This window comes from Girardinichthys multiradiatus, chromosome 2, assembly GCF_021462225.1.
Source record: "Girardinichthys multiradiatus isolate DD_20200921_A chromosome 2, DD_fGirMul_XY1, whole genome shotgun sequence".
Classification (NCBI taxonomy): Eukaryota; Metazoa; Chordata; class Actinopteri; order Cyprinodontiformes; family Goodeidae; genus Girardinichthys; species Girardinichthys multiradiatus.
Window position 1 is genome coordinate 22,042,986 of NC_061795.1, and position 20,493 is coordinate 22,063,478.

Genomic DNA, 20,493 nt, shown 5'->3' on the forward strand with positions numbered 1-20,493 from the left:
TGTAGTTACTGCTCTCAGTATGGAGCTTAAAGATGAGGGCAATTGACCTTGACTACTGTTAGTAGGTAATAATGAGAAAGATTAAGAAAACAACTGTAGCTACTTAGGCTGGAGTAAATACAGTATGTGATTAAGACAAGCATTTAGGGCTGTCAGTGGTTTGATGTGCTGACAAGAAATACCTATTTTATTTTAAAACCCAAAAGAGCAGCTCTGATACATGAAATTCAAGGAATCTTGATTTTTTTTTTTTACTCTTCTCTGTATGTCACAGAGCATATGGGTTGGACTGGGGTATCGGTAAGGAGAGAGGGAGAATTGACTGCATTTACTTAACAGAGAGATGATGCCAAGCAAGTGGTCATGTATGGTTTTCATCAAAACTGAGCAGGGCTGATCACGGATGAATAATGTGAAACCAAACAACGGTACATCTGGAGCAGCTCCCTTAACAGCGATTTATTATGCTACATTTAAATTCGAGTGGACTTCGATTTTTTTTTTTCTTAACGCTCTATTTGATCTCAGACTGTTAAAATGATCATCAACCCAGGGGATGGGACAGTGACCTTCTGATAATGAGGATGCGGGATGCTGGTGATGTGGACAATATGTAGCATTATTGATTTGAGCACTGGTGTATCCTAGACAGCTAACTATGTGCACCTGGGTCTTTGTGCACACAGGGGTATGCACATAATTACAGGGGTCATGGCCTGTCCTTTGGGAAATAACCCAATATGAATACAGCAGAAAACTTTTGGGTTTTGACTCATTTTCCATGGCAAAATTCAACTGTTTTCCAGAATAAATTCCCAGAGCTGTCATTCTTTCAGGTCACTTTTATACCACGATGAATATAAAAGTTTGCTGTAAATTTACTGCTGACATTTATACAGAGATAAAGGTTCGAATACCAAATCTGCAAAAACATAATGGATGGACAGACGGACGGCTGGATGAACGGAAGGACAGATAAACAAACAAACAAACATGTGGACCGAGAGATGGACAACAGTTAAATACAATGTTTTGTCAGTTTCTTTGTTTGTTTGGTTGTCTGTCCATTCGGACGGCAGTTAGGTACAACATGTTGAAAACAGGACTACTAATAAAATCAAATAATACAAATCCTTTTCCATAATTTTCCAGACTTGCAAAATACTTCAAACTTCAGAAATTTGCCAATATGTATTAGAGACTAGGTCTGGCTTTGAATACAAGAGTGGATTATTAAGTAATACATTCTCAAACAAACGACTGATGTAAATTTGGTAAGAAAAATAATCCTAACTTAATAAATTTAGACCTGAGATATAATAAAAAATTTGACATTTGCTTTTTCAAGAAACATCAGTGTTTCATATTTATGTTTTGTCTTTCATATTTCTTCCCCATAAGTCTGTCTCCATGACAAATATTTTATTATTTTCAACCAGTTATTTATATTTCCTGGCTTGACATTTTCAGTACACTTTTATCCACACTGAGGCCAGAGGCTTTTGAGGATCTTTATTAAGGATAAAAGGTCATTAAGTCATTGAGTCGACTGATTGACTTGAATGCAAACAAATCAATGGAGCGGACTAATACCTGGGTAAATTAGGAGCCCTGGGAAAAATAGGTCAGGTCTCAGTCTCATGCCTGAAATGTGAACCTGGCTTATGTAAAAAGCTCTCCAATATTTAGTCGGTATCACTCAACTGGGTGAAAGAAGATTTGACAACTTTATTAAGTGAATGATTTGTCGGATTTGTCAAACCATCAATGCCAGGAAACCTTTCTACAAAGACCAAATGTTTGGTAGCAGCCTTAAAGGCAGAAATTCAGTTGCAGCTCAGTATAAGAAAAAGGGCAGCCATTGTTATCAAAGTACACAAAGATAAGTTGTTTGAGTAGCAACAAATTCCAGGGAAAAATGACATTGAAGAGCAAAGGCTACAAATGCTTCAGAAACATCATGTTTATGCAAAGGCATCTTTTTTAACAATACGATATCAGCACACAACACACTATATTAAAAACACACAAAAAATATTCATTTAAAAAATAGCCACAAAATATACAGTTTAGAAGAAAATAGGATCCTTTGTTTCTCAGTGCCAAACGTTCTTACAAGAAAATTATGTAGCAAAGATAGAGAACAACTTACTATCGTGATTGCATAGAAATGCATTTCATAAACTGACGTATACAATGTAGTAGTGTGCTTTGACAGGAAAATAACAAAAAACAAAAAACATTAGATCTGCAGAAACCTTTCTACAATTACATGCTGTCATTAAAGTAATGTCCAACCCAGTAACTGCAGGTGGGTGATGAGACATAAAACACAGACATGCAGAAGCAGCTAAAGGAAAAGCAAAAAAAGAAGAAACACATTACTGATTCTTTATTTAACCAGATGAAGAGATTTCCCATTTTCATCTTTACTAAGAGCAGATAAGCCATCTGTCGATGTTGTAAAGATGTAGAATCAAGAAAACGCTATTTTAAAATTTGTGAATTGTAAACACGAACTCTCTTGTGATCTAACCCTAACCCATTTTTTCAGAAAGTGGCCTTTTTCACAGGTGGTGTCAACCATAACAGACTCACAGTGAACGCAAACCCCTGGCAGCCTATCGCTAGGGAGTCTTTTAACTACTTCAACAAGCTCTGCCATGGTGATTGACTCACTATCTTCTGACTGTGGCTCTTCCATCACTCAACAATAGTTTTGGTCTGCAGCTACAACCCGTGCACACTGGGATGGTACCTGTTTTTATTTGGTTTTGCAAAAACGTCCCCCAGGCGAACTGAAAGTCCCTATCTGACCCCAACTCACTTTATCTAACTAGAGCGAGTTAGATGAAGTGATGCAGAATATCCTCAGAGGTGAAACAGTGGTGATTGGTGCAAACCTCAATGGACATGTTGGAGCAGGGAACAGAGGTGATGAGAAAGTTATGGGCAGGTTTGACATCCAGAACAGGAATGCAGGAGGACAGATGGCGGTAGACTTTGCAGAGAGCATGGAAATGGCTGTAGTGAATACTTTATTCAAGAAGATGCCGGATCATAGGGTGACTTACAAGAGCAGTGGTAGGAGCACACAGGAGGATTCCATCTTGAATAGATGATGTAGAGGAGAAAAGTGCCAGGTGTGTTGTGTGATAAAAGAATATCAGCGAGAATCTAAGGAAAGGCGTATAAAACGGTGGTGGGTCCAGAGATGTATGGTTTAGAGACAGAGGCACTGAGGAAGAGACAGGAGGCAGAGTTGGAGGTAGCAGAGATGAAGATGTTGAGGTTCTCGTGGGTAGTAACAAGTATGGATAAGATCAAGAAAGAGTACAATAGAAATACAGCTCATGTTTGATGTGTTGGAGATAAAGCCATAGAGGCCCGACTGAGATTGTTTGGACATGTAAAGAGGAGCAATAGTGAGTAAGGTAGAAGGATGCTGAGGTTAGAACACCCAGGCAGGAGGCCCAAAGGAAGACCAAAGAGTAGATCTATGGATTGAGTGAAAGAGGACATGAAGGTAGAGGGCTTGAGAGAAGAAGATGCAGACGATAGGGTTAGTTGGAGACAGATAACTCACTGTGGAGACCCCTGACGGCCGAAAGAAAAAGAAGTAATCATTTTACAGCTTTGCATCTCTCATCCAGTATTCAAGACACTGCAGGTCCGATGATGGAAATACAAAATTGACCATCAGCCCCTGGTTTAAGGTGCCCTGGCATCAAGTATATTGATCACCTTGTGCTCGGACATGGTGTTGATTTTTGACATCATATAACTACCACAGAAGCTCCTTGTGAAAACACGTTTTGGTTTGTTTCCTTGCCTGCCTCAGCAGTGTCAGTAGAAACAAAAGTCAACACTTTTTAGCATAGTAATAACTTTTGGCTGTGTCTATATATATATGTTCCCTACCTTCCTCCATCTCCTCCTCTTCTTCTCATCTCCCCCATACCTCCAAGGCCTTGCCTTCTCTTTTGGTGGCAATTTACAGCCATCCAGGAAATTAATTCTTTTGGATGCCCATATCACTGCACTCTCTCACTCAGCTGTAAGTGATGTGTTACCAGGGACACTCCCAGAATATCGGCCATAAAACTGCTTACAGGGCCCTATTAATGCAGCAGTGGACCAGTTCCAGCCCTCTGAAGGACATTGGATGTCTATGTCTTTAATTTAAACACTCCTGGGCAAGGCTTACAGAAAACACTCTTTGTATCAGTAAAGGCAGTGATGCTAGAACTGATTACTTTTTTAGTATTACATGCAGCAAAATGATTTGACAAAACGTTTCCCAGAAAATTTCAAATCATGTAAACCAATATGCATAAATTAACTATGACTGACAGTTAGAGTCACACTTCTCTGACCAAATCCTAACCTCTAAAGTAGCCTGGTAGTTCAGTCTTTGAAAATCATATATAGCACCAAACATGGCCCCAGCTTTGGTTAGACAGCCACATGCCTGATGAATTCCCGTGTTAGACACAGGAGGGTTACTCTGGAAAGCTTGATGAAGACGACAGCCGTGTACGGAATCTAGTAAGCGTGTTTGCATATATGACTGTATATATCTTTGGGAGGAGTGGTCGTCAGCCAGCTGAAGTGTGAAGGACTGACGTTGACAAGGTCAATCTCAGGGGCTCTTATTGTCATACAGTTGTGTGCCCCCACCTATCCTACTGTCATCAGTAGTGGCACAACAATGTTCTGTGGTTTTCACATACATGCAGACAGGCCTCAGAAAAAACACAATCCTTGTAAGATGACACACACACACTCAACAGTGTTAGCTGGGAGACGAAAAGCAAGTAAATCTGTTTATTGTGGCAGATATCGTCTAAATGACAGCTTTAGTTCAGCAGAGTTGTGTTGAATTGTTTTCTGTCAGTCCATCTATACGATTCTCAGTCTGAAAGACTGCTGAGACATTCCAAGAATTTGGCCAAAGGTTTTTTTGAGTATTGCAAAAAAGTTTAATTCAGTCATGGTATCAGGGAAATAGTGAGTTACAATGTGCAATATCGCTGATCAAAATAATAAATTAGGGATTAGTTTTAATTTCATGCACTGATAAAAAAAAAAAAACACTATAGAGATGGTTATTTCTTTAATTTTCATTTAAAACACTTGTTATTCCTCTTGTGAATATATTTTAGTCACATTTACACATTTCATAATACGGATGTTTAAAGTTGCTTTAAATCTTTTGTAATGTGGTGGAGCAGAGCTATTGCAATCCTCACTTTCCCATAACACAGTGGCCACTTGCATTTTGGCAGACTGTGAGGAGGTGGCTGTAAATCTACAGCTGAGATAACAGAGAAAGAGAATTACATTGTGTTTTCAGTGGACTAGGATTGAGCTAATGATGAAGACCAAAAAGGATTAATGCAAGGGAAAAACGTTTTGGACTCAACAATTCTACAGTTTAAGGAAAAATGGCAATGGTACTGTTTAAAGAAAGCCATAAGAATTACGCTCTGCAGTTTACCACAAGCAATGTAACGGACACTATGAAAGAAGGTCTTCGAGTCAGATGAAACCAAAGCTGACCTTTCTGGCCTACATATAAAAACATCATGACTAGAGGAAAACTAACACCCTGAACACAAAATCCCTACTGTAAAACAAATATGGTGGTGGCAGCATTATGCTGTGGGGAAATTTTCTTAAGAAGGTCAGGGAAGCAGTTCAGAGATGATAGGCAGTTGACTAGATATCCATAGAGAATAAACCTTGCCCATAACACGGAATTATTTGCATCAAAGCACATCCATGCATTAGAATTGCCCAGTCAAAGCCCACATCTAAATCCTATTGAGAAACTACGACAGGACTTGAAAACTGCTGTTCACAGATGCTCTCTATCCTACCTGACTGAGTTTCAGCTATTTTGTTGAGAAGATACAGCAAACGTCTCTTGGTTTGCAAAGCTGGTAGATACTACACTTTTCCCAAAAGACTTGCAGCAACAATGGCAGCTAAATGTGGTTATACAAAATACTGACTCAAAGGGTCAGAATATAAATGCATCACATACTTTTAAGATCTTTATTTGTAAATATAAATGTACGCTACTTTGTGTTGGTCTTTCCAAATAAATACGTTAAAGTTGAAATGTAACAAAAAGTGAGAAAGTTGTAGGGGTATAGTTAGATCTGCAAGGCACTTCAGAAAAAGATCATTGGGTTAATGTTTGTCAGAATTTTGTAGGTTTATTTGTATTGCAGAGATCCATTGGGCATGAGTGGATCTGACTAACCACTCACATTTTACAGTGAAATGAGGATGTCCAGAATGAGAGGATATAAATATTCTCAGCAGGTTAAATACACACACACACACACACACACACACACACACACACACACATACACTTGTAGAAGACAGGATAACCACTGAACATACTTTCTGCAGCTCAGATAGGGGAAATGCCACATATTAACATAGCTCATTAACCTCTCTCAGCCTTTCTAGTTCAGCACAGAGCAACAACTCATTAACAGATAAGTTTATGACTTCCATGTCTGGACCAGCAGTTGTAAACATCCCAGCAAGATGAACAAGCCCACCGATCTGCCAGGTTCTCTCTGTGTTATGTACATTCCTTCACGTGCATCTAACTGGAGACTTACAGGAAATTGACACAGCCAGTGCCAGGTGGTGGAGCAATCCAGACAAAACTGAAGCTGGTGGAGGGTTGATGGCTGACATGAGAAGCCACAACACTGCAGACAAATTGGGTTCCAGCAAACTGGCGATCTGGTATCACACCTGGAGAAGAAGAAGACAGATTAAGAAAAAGAGCAACTCAGAGATTTGGAAGACACAAAAAGTTAAACACAAGCTAAACAAAAACACTTGATTGAAATTTAAATGCTTCAATAATATTTGGGTAAGTCTAAATAACTTGTGAGCCCAGTTTTAGTTTCCTTGTATTTACTTTCACTTTTCCCCACCCCTCAGAGATAATACTACTCTGTTATTTTTCAAAAGTATTCATCTGTTTGCTTTTTCATCTTTCGTTTTTTTCACATTCACCCTTCCTGTTCTTTGCTTGTACCCTCAATCTCATTACCTTTTTTCCTCAAAACCCTTCATCTTTACACACTCCCCCATGAACTGACACTCTGTATCACTGCTCTTCTTAATGTGCGTCCATGTTTGGCTATAATTGCATCGTTTGAAAGACATCATGTCACACAATCTTTCCTTTATATTGCAAAGTGGAAGGCCAGGACACCAGCAAACTCATCAATCAATCTGCAGACATCCTGAATAGTTGAATAATTTACTGTAACTAAATCAGATGCCTAAGCTGTGCAGCAGCAATAACAAATGTGAAAACAACCAAGGTATGCATTTTTCAAACAGAAAAGCTTTCTTTCTAGTCTAACAGTCAGTGTCTGATGCTCCACCTCTGCAGGAAGATACGGTAAATATCTAAACCCCTTGAACTATTTTCATTAGGTTACAACCACAAACATCAATGCGGGTTATTGGGATTTTATCTGATACAGCAACACAAAGTAGAGCCTAATAGTTAAGTATAAGGAACAGAGTACAGAGTTTTTAAACCATTTCAACAAATAAAAATCTGAATAGTGTGACATGCATTTATATTCAGTCCCCTTGAGACAATACTTTGTAAGGGAACATTTTACTGCAATTATAGCCACAAGTATTTTGATGAATGTTGCTATCAGCTTTGCACATCTAGAAATTCTAGGTGATTCTTTGTTGCAATATTTCAAGCTTAGTCAGGCTAAAGTGTTATTTTTGGTAAGGATGTTTATCACGGTTTCTCACTCTCTAATTTGATCCAAAGCATTGATTATTCCTCATTTTCCAGTTGTTCATTAATCATTATTTGATTAACTTTCCATTTTAACATTAGGATTATTATTTCTGATGTGCAGTGTTAGTATTTCTACTACACATATTGTCAACCAAAAAACACCTTCTTCAACATGTTTGCTGTGCACCCTAAGTGGCAAGTAGCAAACTGCAAATTAGATTTATTGTAGCTTTTTTTTCACATAAAATCCTAATAGGCCACATTAAATTTAGTGGTTTTAACATGAAAACATATAAAGAAGGTCAAACAGTGGCAACACTTTTGCAAGGCATTGTATGCTCAAAGCTGCAGAGCCTCCCTGTCTCCTTAATCACTTCACTGAAGATATAATCAGCTGTGACTAATAACACTGAAGCTTTAATATCCTTAGAATTGTTGTACGGATCAATATGCAGGGATTGTGTGAGTGTGTGTTTCTGAAAACTAGGAAAATAATTTTTTCCCTCTGACCTCTCAGTTTACATTTATAAACGCTCCTAATGTTTCTGTATTTGGCATTATCCAACTATACCAGCTGTGTGTTTGTTTGTGTATGTGCTTGTTATTTTGTTGCTTTAAATTTATGTTCTTGTGGTTGTGTGCCATAATACAAACAAACCTCGTTATCATTGCTGTTGGCAAAACAAACATGTTTTTACGTTGCTCGCCATGCATTACTTGGGATTTCCATTGAATTACTTTAAGCACTGAATTGTAATGTTTTTTTTTTTCTTTCACTGTGTAAAAAAAAAAAAAAAATGTCCTCAACTGCATGTCAAAATGAAAAATTAGCAGCGGAATAAAATTTGCAACCTTTTCACATGACGTGTACATGCAGTGTGGTCCTAATGTGTCAGATTTATGAGGTGGTGGGAAAATCTGCCTTTAACCATGCTAACGAGGTGCTGGCGCATAATGACAGAACAAGATGTAATCACCCACTAATAGTGATGTTGTTCAACCATTCACCTTGCCTTCAACCTCTCGGCATACTGGATACAATTTATCGAAAGCAGCATAACTCAACACATAAACATTCAAAAAAGGGTTAAAGGAACCAACTTTATTATAGTGAAGTCAGTTTTAGTAACTGAACTGAAAGTGCTGGATTTTCCATTTATGCCACACAGACAGTCATGGACCTTATGAATGAGCTACACAGAAGTGCTGCTCAAAACATGTCATGTGGCCAATGTTAACCTGCTTGCATTATTTGAATGAAATGAAGCTATGTTTTAGTTTTGAATTTAAGGTATCTCACAATACCTTTGTTTAATGACTGCACTGGAATGTATTGAATTTGGGTGTTATACTGTACATAGATGGGAAAGTCATACATCCATGTAACAGATGTAAATACATCTGAAAAAGCTGTTTAAATGCCCCATTTTTACTATTGCCAAGCAACGAATTGTCCAATTTTGCAGAAGGAAAAAGGGAGATGAACTATCTATTTTTTGTCATGTTCAAATGACCAAAAATCAATATTGCAACTGAGTGAAAGAGTTCTATGTTAGAAAAGAAATGGAAATTATAAAAAAAAAAACATAAAACAGAGAGCAAAATGCAAGAGAAGAAGTTCTTCAGAGAAGCTAAAGGTATGGTTAAAGGGAAGCAGAGAGCAGTTATGCTGGGTGAAGATGAAAAGGCAGTCTGATGCACTTCAGGACACAGCAGCACTGGGACTTGACACTGCTCATAGAATTTCTATCCCCATGTGAAATATATACCAAGGCATAAAAATGCAAATAACAGTCCCCCATTTCTTTCATGTCTGGGTGTGGAGCCTTAGAAGAAGAGGAGGAATAAATCCCTATTATTCAGTGTGATCCAAATCCCAACTGTCCAGAAGAGCAACAAGGTTTGGCGAACTTGGACTGAAGAAAAACCTCCAACATTCCTGGTTCTCTCGGGGGAGTAAGCAAGAGAAATGCATAAGCTGTTTTGCAACTGTCAAATAAAATCTGTTGCAATGCCCATTCTATGCCTATCAACACCTGGGCTACATCAGCTGAAAAAATTCTGCTCTTTACTTATTGAACCTTGTTTTTTAAGTTTTGTTAGAATTTAACATATTTGGTAGGTGAGATGTCTTTGTTTTTGCCACTATAGCTATCTTTTGTCAAAACAGTGCAATCAACCTGGTTAAAATCTATCAATTATTAGATAAAACCTAAAACATTTGATACATTTTTGCTTTTAAAGCATTACCAAATAACAAGCAAACCTTAAATCTATGTCAATTTGACAGATTTTGTTCACACACAAACATAATTCATACAAAGTTCTTGGTCAAAAACTGAAGAACCCTTGAGCTTATTAAGAATATTTTACAAACTTAGTCTGCATCCAACCTGCATCTCAAAAACCAGTAACAGATTGTCTCTGACTTGGGGTTCAAATAACATTTAAAGGAAAAAAAACAGAGATGTTTTCAGCATAAGTGGCACATCATGTCTTGTGATGAAAGCCAAGAAAACACTGGAGAAAGCGGGACCTACGTGACCATTTAAACCTGGGTGGATTGCAGCAAATCTGGACAATATGAACATTTTGAAGGTAATCCTGGTGTTGTTTAGGATTTTCTCTGATGCATTTCCTGCCATCCAACCTCTATGCTGTCACTGCAGGAATCCAATTTGCACTAAAATGTTTCTATGCAGAGGTTTATGCCTCCACACCATCAGTTTCAGCATTACTTTGGAGTAGCAAATACAATCAGGGCTTTCATTAGCTTATCAGCAGCATGGATAGATGCATCAGAATGTGTTTTCAATTTGCCACAGTGCCCTCTATATATGTTTGGCAAGTGCAGTGGAAAGGAATTAGGGATATAAAATCCTTTTTTCATTCATCACTGTGAGCTGATCACACAAAGGGTGCGAAGGCTAAAGTTGTTTTTCATTAGTTTCACTGTGATTATCATAAATTATATATATAAATTGCTTTATAACCTAAATGATCTACAGCTTGCATTTTTCCTCTGCCTTTTCACTCTCCTCATTACTAAATACAATGACAAAGCCTCTCTTTGACAACTAGACAAGATGATCTGCATGTGAACGGAAGTATAAAAATTCCCAACTTCCTTAAGTGAATCAGCCTTTGCACAGTTTGGGGGTGTGAGTACTAATCAAAGTTATGTCCTAATTTACTGGGATCCCAGAGCATACATGTTTTGTGTATCTTTTTGCTGAACCGCAGAGGAAAGACTCAGTTGTTGTGTGCTTGGGCAAGAAACACCATCAGCAGGCAAGGTGGCATACAATGGCCTAGTGGCATCAGTTTTATGGCAGTTGTGTCAGTGTGCCCCAGGGCAGCTGTGGCCACAATGTAGCCTACCACAATCAGTGTGTGAATGTGTGTATGAATGGGAGGATGGCTGATTGTAGTGTAAAGCGCTTTGAAGTCCTCGGACTTGATGAAGCACTATATAAGTGCAAGGCATTTAACATTTTTGAAAGTGTTTACATTTAAAAACATTATTTTAGTGTCTAAAATTGTCATCCTTTCCATTACAGACTCCGAAGGAAGCACTAATAATAACTTAGCAGCCTAGATGCCAAAACATAGAACAAAGAGACTTAGAGATGCCTCACTAAGGGAGAGAGAACATATTAATAGTCTTGTGCTTTCTTTACTTCATCAAATTGACATTTTGTAGCCTGAATTGGGAGCTGGTGTTGAACATTTAAGTGCATCCAAATTTGCCCCAATGAATTGTCAACAGCAGACCCTGTAGTCATAGAAAAATGCCACCACCTCTACTTTAATCAGAGCATCTTGCCTCACTCAAATATGCACATGCAAATACATGCACACTCACACATGTAAACACATGCAAATCTTTCACATGCAGATTGGGCACTCATGAGATGTCGGCAGTGATTAATGACAAGGGAAGATGGCCTGCTAACTCCCACCATATATCTCGGCCAAGCTTGTCTTATTATTATGAACCTCCCCCCCCCCCCCCCCCACACACACATACATATCCACATGCACAAGCATTTCTAAGTATGACCATAAACAAACCCATTCAAAATCACAGGAAATGGGTGCGTTCGATTATTACGAGTCCAACAGTGAATGTAGTAGTGTCATTCAGACTAATTAAGAGTGGGAAGATGACTGCCTATTTTTATTTTTATGCACTCTGACTATGTATCCATAAAAAATAACTGTTGTTGAATTGTCAATTGTTTCTAGGTAAGACTCAAAATATTAAGCATTGATGTCTAAAACAACCCTACTAGAAGCAGACAATTAATATTATTGCAGGATATTTTTAATTCAAACTTTACAAAAGTATGCAGTCTTTGTAAAACAAAAAATCAACAACAACAAAAAATACACTTTCTTAAACAATTTGCAATTTAATAGACTTTGTAGAGACTTGCTTAAAAACAAGTCAAATAGATGGAGCGAGAAATCTCCTCAGTGGAGCAGATGGGCACTTGGTGGCTCAGCCTGGCAGCAACTTAGCACTGTAGGACCAGCACGGACTGCTCTAACTGGCATTACAGCTAACATTTCTCCTTTATGGCAATGGTGTGAGAATTCAAAAGGCAACTTATTTAAACTTATGCACACATTTACCAAATCCATGCACACCATTTGACATCTGTTGAGCAGCAAATAGCTGCTTTATTTTCCTCTGAATCCACAAATGTCCTTTAACTTTGTCTGGCTTGATGGGCAATGGGAAGCCATCAGCCTGAGAGAACCATCTGTGTTTGGCTGGACTCTATCAATGCCTGCTAAATGGTTTTAAAATGCTTCCAGGATCGTTGTAAAATATATCTTCATTGTTAAAACTCTGTGTGACAGAAAAGCATGTGATAATATCTATCTTTATTGACCTTATTTGGCTTTTACTCTGCTGAAGTAATTGATGATATTATACAAGTTTAATGCAATGGCATCATTCCTGAAGAATAATACTGTAAACTCACATCCTGATAAGTTGGCACAAACAAAGAAAGGAGCACAATCAGAATGCATATGCTATCAAGGCAGTTTACTTGAAGCAAAACGCTACAATACAGTGTAATCTGGTCTAAGAAGATACGAATATTGCAATATTCATATTGGATTTAACAGAAAAAAAGATAGATCTTATTTAAAAAAAGAAGGGATTTATGTTTAGGGAGGGCATCTTTTTTCCTCTAAGGGTGTTGTGTTTGTGCACATTTGCACACCCAGTCAGATAATAGCCGTATAACCAGCCCCAATTCATAATTTTCAGCTCAGACAGTACATTGTACAATACTCTAAATAATTTGGCATACAAGCCCATTATCGGGTCATATTTCATGCAGCAATTCTTAATACCTGTCATAAACCAACTGGAGCATTAACATGTGTTATTAAAAGCCAGTGAATGTATGGGAATCTGTCAAGGCGAGAATAATGACTCCTTCAACATGTTTCAAGAGAAAGCCACACAATGGGGACATAAATGACCCATCACAATAGTACTGACAGCCTGAGTAGGGACCCCCATACGCTTTGTGCAGCTGAATGATCCCATGCGATGGTGTGTTGCTGTGTGCCCCACATCAACGTTGCATTCATCCAGCACCGTCTGCAGCTGGTCAGCTGGACTACTGCGGAGGTCTCAGAGCACATGACAACCCTGATCTGATCTACCATTGGCCAAAAAAGGGGATCCATCTCAGGAGTTGCCAATCACACTACCATGGAGACGGGTTGGAAACCTTGCGCTGATGGCAGGGGTCTGGCACAGCGCTGCCGGGAGGAAGCTGTGTGTTAATATGGGTGGCAAAAGATGCCAGTGGTCCAAGTGGAGTGGAGTGAGAGACTATGTGGGAAAATGAAAGGTTTTTTGCCACATGAATGGAAGGGGCATATTAAAGAACTGGCATTAAAGGACTCAGTAATGTTTACTGGATGGTGAATTCCCATTAAAAAAAGAAGGACATTTTAGATTGTAATTCACAAGCATCTGTTACCCCAGGGTGTAAATACAACGAGGCACAGTGGCCAGATCCTTGACATACAAACTAAAAAGTAAATTTTTGTTTTAGGTCAAGAATTAGCCAAGAGATCAAGTAGAGTGCTCTTACTATGTAAATCCTCAAGGTGAAGCATTGCATCTCTAAAACTGCTGAGTGATAGTGATGTGAGGCAGGGCCCATGGGAGGATGGTCAGCTTCGAGCTGTAAGAAAAACCTCCTAAATTGGGCGGCAAAGTCATAAAGAAAAAAAAAAAAAAACTTTCCCATGCTTGGACATCCTCTAGTGCTCGAGCAGCAGTTTCTTCCTCTTATTTTCCATCCATACATCCATCCAAGAGCAAAGCACATGAGCAGCTGCATCCTGTGGGTGTCTGTCATTGTAGCTTGGCAGGCACACAGCCACAGCGCCTTGGCTAATTTGATTTTTAATTCAACATGACTCCTTGGCTAATAGTTTGAGTTGGGGATTAATTAATCTGATATGACTTGTGCTAATTTCTTCCACCCGCGACCCTGCTCTCCACCCATCAATGCAACAAACAAACAAACTGTGGAAGGGATGGTCTCGCAGGCCCTGTCCTGACCCACATGTTGACTATGAAAGATAGAGACCTGGGGCGACAGGTGAGGACTCAGTGGAAAGCCCTGGGAAAGCATCATACAATGCCTGTGAAGGGTGTGTACACACATCGTGCACCTATCTGAATGTGTTCATGATGGCGCTTGGAGTTCAGCCTGGTCTGACTGAGAGACGCTGGGAGGCAGTAGAATAATCACAGTGACAGACCGGCTCTCATAAGGAGGGAAAAACAAGGAGAAGGTCAGTAACTGTCCTCTGCCAAAATATGGGTCACAGAAGATCTGGGTGAGTTTCTGACTCTGTGAGCTGTACAGGAGCAACTTCAAATATTAGAATATCATCCAAAATTGTATTTATTACAGTTCAATTGAAAATGTGAAACACAGGTATCATTTAAATTCACATAGGGATTTATTTTATGGGTTTATTAATTATAAACCCGGAAAATAATTATATTGTTACTTTTGAAGAATATTGCTTACAACAAATGCAAATTCAAAATTCAGTTTCTGAGAATATTACGTAATAATGAAAAATATTTTTAACACAGAACTGACATGCTATGTTCTACACAACTGCAGCAAAGACTGCTTACTTGACAGTTGTCCAGTTATTAATGTCCTTCACAAGAAGTGTAGGCCTCAAAAACTTTGTGCAACGGCAGCTGACTGTGCACCCAGAGCTGTATCAAACCAGTAAAATGGAAAGTTGAAAGGAAGGAAAAGGTGTGATAAAAAGGGTATACTAGCAATCCCTGATAACCACTACCTTTAAAGAAATGTGAGGCAACAAAAAACTAAAAGATAACACATAAAGGATCTCCAACTGAAAAGTTTGTCCATGTTCTCTACATTATATGTACCTAATACTTGGTCAGGATTCCATTTGCATGAATTACTGCATCAGTGCAGCATGGCATGGAGCTGATCAGCCTGTTGCTGAAGTTTCTTTAATAACTCAACAATGCTTTGTCTTTCTTCTTCTTAGTCCAGTTAAGATGTTTCTGCTGCATCTGGTTCAGGGGTAGCTTAATGGAAGAAATGCATTAGGTGTATCCTATGCCTTGGATACACCTATGTGTGCTGGTTGTTGAAACATTGAACAGCCACACTCCAACCTGTGTGACTCTCCCCATACTCTTGAATGGGCTTGGCTTCGGGATACCGGTAAATGCTGTAGGTTACCCCTGTTGCCTTACCACCTTTTTCTGTCCCTCTTTTTCCTTCCACACAACTTACCATTAATATGCTTAAATTTTAGCCCTATATGGACAGTGAGCATCTTTAGCAATGACTTTATGTCGCTTACCCTCACTGTGTCCAGAAAAAGGACTGTCTAGACAACTAAGTCTGCAGTCTTCACTGTCATTTTCACTCTGTGTATAATAAATCTATAAACTGTATGAATTTGAAAGCATTTCACGTAAGTAGTAAAATTAGCTTTTCGATGACATTCCAATTTATTTATATGCACTTGCTTGCCATGAAACTAAATAATAGACTAGATTCATCACAGACTTTTAGAAAGTGTTACAACCAAGGTTCTAAAGGGAGAAATTATCCTGCTCACAGAATCAGGGAGCACTTAAACTATTTCTAATGCACTGTGAGAGAAAAGTTTAAAAATGAATAGACCCAAGAGTGCAGCTCAGTTGGCAAGCACGAATTTGTAAAATCACACGTTAAGTTTGCACCTAAGAACCCACACACTTGCAAGGTGCCTGGGAAGCACTGAATTTAAAAATGTTTTACATCACCAAACAACAAAGATCCATTTCAAAGTCAGCTTCCCTCAGTGTTGAAATGATGCAAACCTACTGGTGTTCACAGAAATGTATTGAAGCGGGCGGCGTTTTAAGTTGATGCTCTCACCGTCTTTCCTCCATCCATATTTCTCTCCTGTTCTCTCTGACATATATCCAGCCTCTCTGCATGGTTAGAAAATAACATAGCTCTGCTCAAAAGAGACCACACATGGGAGAAACAGCCTACGCCTGATGCTCTCTCCTGCAGCATAAAAAATAAAAATAAAAAGTGCCCAACAGCTCACATGCTGCTTTGAAATCTCTATCACAGTGAGTTTGGCTCCCGCCTTCTTGTTTCTGCTTTCTCAGTTACCCTGAACCTCTTTACCATATATTTAGATGCAAAAAAATACAGCAAGGAAAGGACAAAGCCCAGCATGAGCATACAAATTCATGTGGGGTCAAACCTTTAAAAAAGCATAAAACACACACATTAAAACACACACATACACACACACTATGATGCTAAGAGTTACTACAAGATGAGCAGGTCATACCTTGCATTTTTCTTTTCCTCTTGTCACTTTATAACCATACTTGCGATACTGAAGGAAAATTACATATAGCTTTTATAAATGAAACAAAATGAAGAAGTGTGGCATGGATTTCTATTAAGCCCACTGGAGTCAGTACTTTGTTGAACCACCAATCTCTGTAATTACAAATGCAAATCATTTGGGGTAAGTCTCTACCAACTTTGCAAATTTTAGGACTGATATTGTCTCCCATTCTGCGTTGCAAAATAGCTCAGGCTCAGCCATACTGCAAAAGAGCATCTGTGAATAGCAGTTTTTAAGTTTTGTCACATATTTTTATTTAAGTTAGGGCTACAGTTTTACCTGGTTGTTTTAACAAATGAATAGCCTCATAGGGTAATTGCCAAAGTCATATTTGTCAAAATATGACTTTGGCAATTATTGAATTAAACTATTTTATAGTAGCTTGTGGCTGTAGGAATTTTTGGCCTGCTGGACGTTTTTCTATCACCACTGCCTTTTCTTTAACTACATCTATCTTCCCAACTCTGACTAGCTTCCTTGTCACTGCCTAGGAAACACATCCCCACAGCATGATGTTGCAACCACCATGTTTCACTGTGGGGTTAGTGTTTCACGTTGATGTGCAGTGTTAGTGTTCTGCCACAGATTTTTGTGGACTGAATGCAGGCCAAAAACTTGTAATTTTGGCCTCATCTGACCAGAGCACCTTCTATATGACTATCAGTTGTTCTGTCAACAAATGCTTAAGCTGTGGATCTTTGCAGCTTTTCCAGAGTTATCGTAGGCCTCTTGGCTTCTCAGCATGTCAGTTTAGGTGGTCGGCCATGTCTTGGTAGGTTTGCAGCCTATTACAGGCATTCGTATTAGCTTCAGTAATCATCCTTTGTTCTTTGACCAACTGGGTGCACTAAAGTAAACAGGACTGGATATAAAGGTACATCACACTTTGCAGATTTTTATAAATTAAAACAGGTGCAAAATTATGTATTTCTTTCTACATCGCAGTTATGCACCACTTTGTTTGCTTCATTATCTAAAATCTAAATTAAAATACTTGAAATTTTGGTTGTAATCTAACAAAATGTGAAAATGTTTAAGGTATGAATGCTTTGGTAAGTCACTGACAAATATGAATAGAGGTACACTTATGGAAGGTAAAGGAGTTTAAGCAAAGGAATTCTTTGCAGAAAACAATTAGGCCCAATAACAGATTCAGGCAGGTCCACTTTAATATCACATAACAGAGAAAACTCAAGCAGTTAGGATGTCTGATCAAAAACTGCAGCTTGACCTAAAAATAATTATAATAAAAGCCATTTTAATTACTTGAGTTTGGACTTGTTTTTTGCTTCTAATGAGGCTTTGCACATTGAGAAAATCTACAGTTGATTAGTGGTGCATAATTATCTGAGCAGTCCTCTGGAGTCTGAGACAGCACAAATGTTTAGCCACCTGTTAGCAGCCTACAGGCCTCAGGGACGAGGGTGCTAAGCAACAAGAAGGACAGAACAGCAGCTCATCTGGACGAGAGGGCTGGGGAAGTCCTCTGCCAGCAAAGAACCGTTATTTACAACAAGTCGACCCAACAGATCTCAGAGTCTTATCCAATACCGTGCCAAAGAGCACACAAATCACCTCCCATACATAACCCTGGGGCTGACAACCCATTTCATCGTAGGTGCTAATGAATTCATCATGGGGAATGATCTGCCTTTGGTGCATGCGCCCCTAGCAGAGAAGGAGTGATGGATCAGATAAATTATCATCCTCATCTTCAACATCACTGTGGCTGCCACTGAGCCGAAAGTTTCGCAGCAACAGTTTGTGACTCTCAGGTGTCCTTCATGATGTTGTGACAAGGTAAAGGCTTCACAAATGTGCATCCCATGAATTAAAGTGAGTGAGAGTGCGGAATACAAATGTACTGGTGCATGAATGGATAAGTCGGAAAGAGTGAGAGCTCTCGTGGCTGCAGGAAAGAGTGTGTATCTTTGCGGTAGTATGAAGGAGTATAAGCGGCACAGTCAGGGAGCTGTCAGAGGAGAGCCAGGGTGCAAGTTGATCACAGGGCTACACTGTGTTTGATGTCTCCCAGGGACTGACAGCTTCTCTCCCCATGGGAGCCCATTTTTCCTCACCCCTTCTTTGCTCTATGCAATACCTCTTTTCTCTATATTATTCTTTTTTATTCTCCCCTCGTTCCATACACAATATATCTCCTCACTCTGTGTCCTCATCAAGCTGAGAAGGAGGAGGGCTGCGAAGAAGCACACTCGTGCTCCCCTGGGACTGTTTGAGGAAACACGTAGAATTTCAAAACAAGGCTTCGTTCAGCAAGAAACACACATGAGAGCTTGTCTGTAAATACTGACATGATGAGCTGACATTTCTCATATACTGACATTTATCAAAAACTCAATCTAGCCTGGTGGCGGGGAGGTGACGACAGCTAACCTTTAGCTTTGAGATGGATGATTGTGTAGATATTTGGAATGTATAATTGCACATATTACAATGGAACAACCATTTTAAGATATCTTCCCAGTTTTTGGCTTTGAACAGCATATGATAGGTTTCGGAAGTCAATGTATCACTTTTTTTTCTCTATCAATTTTCACAGCTTCTAAATGCCAACGTCTTCATGATAAACCATGTTTCTAAGAGATTCTTGCTTCCCAAGTTCAGTCCTCGAGGTGGAAAACTACTTGTGCAGCTTTAGGAGTGGCAGATTAAGGCTGTTAAGGTTACTAAATACAATTTCCATGTTCATGCTCCAGTTCTGCTTCAAACTAAATTGATTTGATTGGCAGAAAAAATAATTTGTCCACTGAGCAGCCTCAAGTACATCACTGTTTGCAGAGCTGATGACATTATAGCTGTCAAAATAAATGAGGAAAAAGATTCAGGGCAACAAAATACTGTGTAACTTAGAGGCGTTTCCATTTCTGTGATAATATATCCATGGTCATAGTAAGTTGTGAGTTTACTGTAAACGTTGCTTATTAAAACCTTTGTTGAACATGTTTCTTGTATGAAAAAAGAACGAATACGCTCTTGCAAATGTTTTCAAACACCTTGCAATGCAAACTTCAATGTATTTTTATTGGGATTTTATGTAATGGAACAAAAGAAAATGCTCTCAACCTATCTGACTGAGATTAAGGTATTTTGCAAAGAAGAACAGGAAAACATTTCAATTCTCTAGATGTGCAAAACTCATAAAAACAAACCTCAAAAGATGTTAAGCTGTGATTGCAGCAGAAATTGTCCTACACCCTCCTATATTGAATAGGTGGGTTGGACATAAATGCATGTACACTTTTCAGGTTTGTAAAAAAAATATCTCCTATTCCTTCTACTTGAAAAATTTCAACTTCCTTGTTTTTGTCTATGACATAAGCTTCCAGTAAAATACAGTAATGTTTGTGGTTCAAAGGGTATGAATAGCTTCTTAATGCACCATAGATACTGTTAACATATAAAGGTCTTCCTTTGGGAGTTAAATATGTATAATTATGCTCTTGGCAGCACATCCCCTAGCCCCACCCTTAGAAGGTCAAAGTGCAGCAGAATTTCATCTCTAATGTGTTAGCATGAGCCCATCCGTCATGGGAGCGGAGTGTCAGCTAGATGTCCCTGTCAATAAGCTGTCCATTTTGTCAGATGGCCAAATTCATCCTAACGAGATGGGGGACTGAACCTCGCTTGCAGAAGCCAACAGCTCAACAAATACATACGAATATGCAAATTAAAGACAAAATAAACATCACCCCGCAAACGAG

General features: G+C 38.9%; 1 protein-coding gene across 2 annotated transcripts in view; it reads right to left on the minus strand.

Moving 5' to 3' along the window:
- Positions 1 to 20,493, minus strand: part of reln (reelin) — a 146,943-nt gene that overhangs the window by 83,147 nt on the left and 43,303 nt on the right. For both annotated transcript variants that reach the window (XM_047392115.1, XM_047392107.1), the window contains exon 3: positions 6,645 to 6,783. In XM_047392115.1, coding sequence (XP_047248071.1) covers positions 6,645 to 6,783 — 139 coding nt within the window. The remainder of the gene's footprint in view (positions 1 to 6,644; positions 6,784 to 20,493) is intronic.